Source organism: Bactrocera latifrons, unplaced genomic scaffold, assembly GCF_001853355.1.
Source record: "Bactrocera latifrons isolate USDA-ARS-PBARC rearing strain unplaced genomic scaffold, ASM185335v1 scaffold_163, whole genome shotgun sequence".
In the NCBI taxonomy this organism is placed as follows: domain Eukaryota; kingdom Metazoa; phylum Arthropoda; class Insecta; order Diptera; family Tephritidae; genus Bactrocera; species Bactrocera latifrons.
Genome location: NW_017535108.1, coordinates 515,826 through 522,122, shown reverse-complemented (window position 1 = coordinate 522,122; position 6,297 = coordinate 515,826). Strand labels below are relative to the sequence as shown.

The following is a 6,297-nucleotide window of genomic DNA, read 5'->3' as shown; positions in this document are numbered from 1 at the left end:
TGATGTTGTACTGGCGAACAGTCGAAATCAGCATGCAACCATCTATTTAATAGCCTACAACAAATTTATTGCGCGAGTCCCATGCATACATACATACAACCAAAGCTGCATGAGTGTGTCTGTSTGGTATTGTACGAAATCTATGACAGTCACCCGAAAACGCCAATGGCGACACATTGAAGCAACGGTAACGACAGTAGCACGTCAGCACGCCGCGTTGTGCACCGAGGGCCTCTAATRGGCATGCAACAATAACAATGCTAGTAAAGCGCATTTACAGCGGTTGCTATTGAGCCAGCTAATTTAATGATATCACTTTATTGCTTGATGAGATTCCCCATGAACTCTAACGGTTATTATAATGTATGAATATRGTASCGCGCATTTGGGTTTAAGTTTGGATTTCCGGGGTCTGCTGAGACTTAATGCTTTAAGAAAGAACTGACGTTACAAGGATGCAATGATAAAAAAGGCAAAGGCACAAATCTTCAGTGTTGCTCAAACAGCTCATCTAACTGATCTTTCTTATCAACTATAGCATAATTAGCAAAATACCACAACATCCCCGAGTCCTTAGTTGTCCAAGTGAGAGCCTTGTTAGGGTCGACCTCTCAATGTAACTTATATTAAGCAAAAATCTTCGATACCCTTAAAGGAATTTCGAAAATCCCATWAAGTAAAATTACGAACAACCAGGGGGACGAGTTTAGCCGATTTAACCAAGTCCGTCTAGCTGTATATCCGTCTGTTCGTATATAAGCCAACAAATCCCTCAGTTTTTCAGATATCGATCWGAAATTTTGCATACTYCTTTTTCRCTGTAAGAAGATACTCATTTGTCGGRACCGGAGATATCRGACCACTATAGGATAGAACAAAATCATGTCCTTGTATGGAAAACATTTTTATAGGATGAGATATTTTCAAGAAATCCGAAATCTTTGAACATATCGTTTAGACGGCACCACTATAGCGTATGTACATATATGTAGCTGCCGTACAAACTGACCGATTTGCCATTCACTCTGACGCACCAAAATCAAGCTAAAGATCTTAATAAAATAAATGTTTCCTCCTTAAGTAAGTAAAAAATTTAAAAAAAAAAAACAAAAATAAAAAAAATAAAAAAAATTTTAATTTAAAAAGAAATTATTAAAAAAAGTTTAAAAAATAATTAAAAATTTAAACCAAAAAAAGTTATATAAACTAAAAATGTAGTTAATTAAACAACAATAGAAAATAATAAACCTATTCAGTGGTACGGAATTTGGTGGTCACACARAAAAGGTAAACAACCTATTCAATGCTATCAGAATATCATCAGTTCTAAATTGATATTTAATGTAGTGGGCTTTTTTTAAAACTAGACGAATATTTTTTTACTCGTTTTGGCACTCAACGAAATTTGTATAAAAGTAAAAAGCATGGCAATTAAAAATTCAGTTGTGAATTTTGACGGTTGTGGCAAAGTTAGACGAAAAAACCTATCTGTTTAAAAAAGTGAAAATATACATATATCACTAATATAATATTCATAATATTAAGAAAGAAAAGAATTCGCTTCCAAAAAAACTTACATTATGTATAACGCACGCCTGGCTTCCTCGCTCAACTCGCGCATGCTACTGCTGGTCATCCTCGCTGTATCGCACACCTGTTATACAAACGCACAATACGGTTTCTATCCGGGCGGTTATGGTGGTTACGGTGGCGGTTTTGGTGGTGGTTACGGTGGTCTTGGCTATGGAAGTGGCTATGGCTTTGGCGGCGGCAGCGCTTATGGTGGCTACCCCGGCTACGGCGGCAATCAGCAATATCCCGCCTACTATGGTGGCGGTTATGGMAATACGTATCCGTGTTATAGTAGCTACTATTGCATCGGTGGCTATCCTAGTTTTGGAGGTTATCCATCTTACGGCAATGGCATGAGTAAGTCCAGACGTAGTGGTTGACAAATTTAGAATTGCAATTTAGAGTCATAGCACACTTCAACCCAATAAAATTTTGTAGTGTTCTGGACGTGTCTCTTTATTTGATTTTTTTCAGATACCGCATTCGCCAGCAGTAGCGGTGGTGGCATGGCCAGCGCATCGGCTAGCAGTGGTATCGGCTACTTTGGCTAATAAGCGGAGTGGCTGCAAACGCGCATAACGCTAGCTTCGTTGCAGAAGTACAAAATACACACCTACAATTGTTTATGTTATAATTTAGCATAAGTTAAGCTAATTTAGTTTATTWAAAGTTGTTATAGTATGCATTAAACCATGTTGTTCTTTCATTCTCCCGGTTATTTTTAGTATGGTAAGCCAATTGCATTGCCTATAGTGCCTAAACGCCCACCGATTTCAATAAATTTGTTTTAATACAAGCCGAAAGTCAAATAAATTTATTCAACACCGACAGACTCTGCATTACACTTTGGTTTGGTAATTATTTTACTATTTTTTGCAAGACACAACTGCACATTTTTCCACACCATTAGTTTTTACTACGCATTTTTCACTACTTTTACACTATTCACTTTTCACTATTGGACACATTCTTTTTATAATGCAAACGAATGAAGTAATAACTAATTTCACACGCGCACTCACCGTTTATTAATTTGACGCACATTTAGTAAATTTYCACTTTTAATTATTAATAAGTTCAATAAGAATGCAAATTGCACCTAACGCGATCTTAAACTGTAAATTTCGCGCCTTCCAATCGTCAAACTTCAAAGAAAATAAAAACAAAAGAAATGCAGCAAATACAGTGGAGGTAAAAAATAAAATGTTGTTTACATTTGGTGTTACACATACGAATATTTATGCTGTGGTTGTTGTTGCTATAGTGGCAAAATATAAAAATTGCAAAGCTGCTGTCGCTTTATCAGCACTTGGCCGGTAATAAATCATTGGTCTCATATTCATATATCCTTGGCCGCATATAAATCCTTGACCGTACTGCTTTCTAGAACCGACTGTGATTGTAAAGGAATTTTCCAAACTAAATTCCWTAGCAGCCAACCTTGGAAAACTACTGGAGCGATTGGAAGGAAGGAAGTCATAGAGCTTAAAAGCTTACATTTTTTGTTTTTTAGTGCGGCAGGTGCGGGGAGTGCCCACCAAGCGACTCTAAAATCTACCCAACAGCGATACGGTTATAATTGTTCTCTACGTATAATTGCTGTTTTTATTTCGGGGATTTTTCAAGGCTACAAACARTTAAAATAATTACAAAAAATCACTCATTTAAAGCTGATTTAGATAGATTAGATAATAATATATGCGTTAAAAAATAAAAAAGGTTTAATCGGCACTGTATAAGCAAATAATATAATAATAATAAAATATAAATTGAGCTTATGTAGTCCAATAAGAAATATATCTAAACGTTCCAATTTAATTACATTTTACCTTTATTTTGTATTGAATTCTACAAAATCTCCGCTTTGATTAAGTTCGTTGGTTAACACAGTTTACATAGTGTGTATGTACAAGCTACTTGATATTAAAAATAATAAATTCATCGAATTCTTATAAGTCTAAAAACTGCATTTGGCGGGGGATGCCTCTCTCTCGTAACTCTTAAAGCTGTACATTCAAAATACTATTAAATAATATTGCTTTTAATACCCATACATATCTACAAATTATATATGAATGTTGTATGAACTGTGCGTTCGACAATTAACAAGAAAACAAATAACTTAATACGTTTATAAATAAGATAATTTGCACTACATGTCGCCCGCATCCTTCCAACCATATTTCTGCTTTTTGCCGTGCTTGTATTTATCGCYGTTGCCGTTTTTATAACCGTTACGACTACGTCGCTCTTCCTCCTTAGATTGTTTCGGTGGCGCGCAGTAGCAGGAACGCTTCTGCGAGTCCAAATACGACTTGCAGCCCAGCGTTAACGTGCCGGTGAACAGCACCTTAGCTGCGGCCTTACAGCCGGTTATGAGATATTCGCTGCCAATCGATTTATCAATGGTTTCGCAGTATTTGTAAAGGCAACGCTTGAAATCCAAATCGCAAAGATCTTTGTTGCTATTGCAAGTGTCATAGCATATATCGTGCTCATTGCAGCAGTTCTCCATTTCAACCGCGGGCAAGTATTCGGTGTTGATGTGCAGACCAAGTGAACCACAGCCATTGGCGGTTGGTGTATACAGCTTATTCTGGACGGGGCGCACGTCTGAAAGTGAAGTGTTTGAATAAATGTGCGCCAAGGAAATGCATTTAAAAAGGAAAACAAAAATTTGCTGCRAGCTTGCATTGTTTCGCAGCGACATCTGTTAGTGGGTGGCTGAAATAGCTTCCAAAAAGCACAATTTTGTTTGTTTATTTKAAACTTGAATGATTTTACATCAAGCTAAACATAAATTCTTCTTTAACTAGTAAAGAGAAAAGTTTAATTTCCTTGTTAGCATTGGTCCACGTGTACTTGTGAGTTCTTTAGTTGTGACGACACATTTTGTTCACAAACAAACGTTCTCACCAAGTTTCACACCACTAACAACACCAACTTTCCATTAGCTGGAAATCTCCAGCCGTAAGTTTTTCTTAACAGCTGTTTGCGRTGTAAATGTGTAATCAAAACAAAGCGAAAATATTTCGCATTTATATTTATAAGCAAATCTGACGCACTTTACCAATCATTAAGCACGATTCACTTATATGTATGTCTTCAGCAATTCACACTATATCTTTTAACCATTTTCATATTGTAATAACACATTACTTTTACATAATTKTCTGCCCTCCTCAGCCAGCCGGCATTCCATGCAGTTTCATATTAACCATTGCGTACTAACCTGTTGGTTGGCCTTCTGGTCCCAAACATTTGTATACACAATTCTCATCTACTGCGGCATCGAATACTTCATGCACGGTACGAAACTTCTTAGCAACCGTCACTAAATTCTTAAACACATCACCGAAAATTGCCTCCGCTGCGATGATGGCGTCTCGCAGATGAACTAAAGTGCTGGAGCCATAGCCCGAGTAGGCGTATGTGAGAAAGGTTAGCACATAGATGGCAATTTTCATGTATGGAAAATGCATYTTGCAGCTTTAGAATTATGCCCGAAACTTTTATATAAATTAAAATTTTATTCTTACAATTTGCTGAAAGAAACTCTTGCGTACAAAAATACTGATGAAAGCAAACTATAGGTGTTGCCGTACTATGTCTTTTCATATTATAATAGTAAAGGACTTGTTTTTTATGTTAACAATATTTTGATTTTTTTGCTTTAACTGTTGTATAATTTAGCATAATAGAAATATAACTAATTCTTAAAAAAATCTAAGAAAAACGGTAATAAATTATTTCATAGTTTCTTGTGTTTGTTTATTTTTCATCGTCTACATTCTATATATGCGAGCTGGCATTGCTTCTAACACAGCTGTTCATAGTTCCAACAGTTTTGTGTGCGCCGCGTTGCYTTGTTMAGTGGCTGCAAAACTTTTTGTCATTTGAAAATTCGGTGACGCCGGAAGCAGGCGTCAAAAAAATTTAATTCTAGCTTGTAATTTGTATAAATTTGTGTCAACCAAATTGAAATTCGTATTGAATATAAACAAGTGAATTTGTGAAAAAACCAAAGAAAAGCTTAAAGAAAACTTTAACTACGGCAGCATCGAAGTTCTAATACGAGGAGCTGCACTTTTTATAGCTGCRAAGGGTATAACAAAATATTTATCTTTGATTGATCAGTTTCAATGGCAGCTATATTTAAAATTACATATTTATCCCGTAATGAAGTATCAAATCCAATTAAAGTCATTATTGCCAATATACAGTACACAGAACTTTATTGACCACCAGCGGCAGCCGCCTGAGAGTTTAATGGAGGTCATTAATGAAAAAATAAACATATTAAAATGCAAGTGTTTAAATCAAAAGCAGCGTATTTATTTAGCCTTCGATTGATCCCATCCATCCACGGAATGGGCCTTGTTAAAGTTTACAATATTCCACAGACGCTGTTGAATGATTACAACAACATAGTAAAGATATTCTTCAGCATTTACATAKGTCTGTATATGTATATAACATACATACGAACTGTAGATCGTAAATATATGTAGAAACATACATGAAATCGTAATCAAAATACAAATATTTACATATTCATGTACATATGTAATGTATGTATGTGAAGACATTAATCAGCTGACTTATAAACATTATTGTAAATCGRCAATGGCMGGCATTTCTGCAGAAGTAGCYGTTTGTTGGCACAATATATTTTCCTTTTAATAGGAAGAGTTTTGTTTTGGAAAATACCTGGGATTACCTTGA

At 35.7% G+C, this 6,297-nt stretch overlaps 2 protein-coding genes across 2 annotated transcripts; one reads left to right on the top strand and one right to left on the bottom strand.

Annotated features, from left to right (window-relative positions):
• The first annotated feature begins 1,577 nt into the window (after nucleotides 1-1,577).
• LOC108966539 (keratin-associated protein 6-2-like) lies at nucleotides 1,578-2,286 on the top strand. Its single transcript, XM_018929511.1, has one exon. The coding sequence runs from the start codon at nucleotides 1,581-1,583 to the stop codon at nucleotides 1,950-1,952; it is 372 nt and encodes a 123-aa protein (XP_018785056.1). The 5' UTR covers nucleotides 1,578-1,580; the 3' UTR covers nucleotides 1,953-2,286.
• Nucleotides 2,287-3,385: 1,099 nt separating this feature from the next.
• On the bottom strand, nucleotides 3,386-5,139 carry LOC108966538 (group XIIA secretory phospholipase A2). The gene is made up of 2 exons (XM_018929510.1): nucleotides 4,805-5,139; nucleotides 3,386-4,185 (listed from the first exon to the last, which is right to left on the bottom strand). The coding sequence occupies exons 1-2, from the start codon at nucleotides 5,052-5,054 to the stop codon at nucleotides 3,725-3,727; spliced, it is 711 nt and encodes a 236-aa protein (XP_018785055.1). The 5' UTR covers nucleotides 5,055-5,139; the 3' UTR covers nucleotides 3,386-3,724.
• Between the last annotated feature and the right edge of the window lie 1,158 nt (nucleotides 5,140-6,297).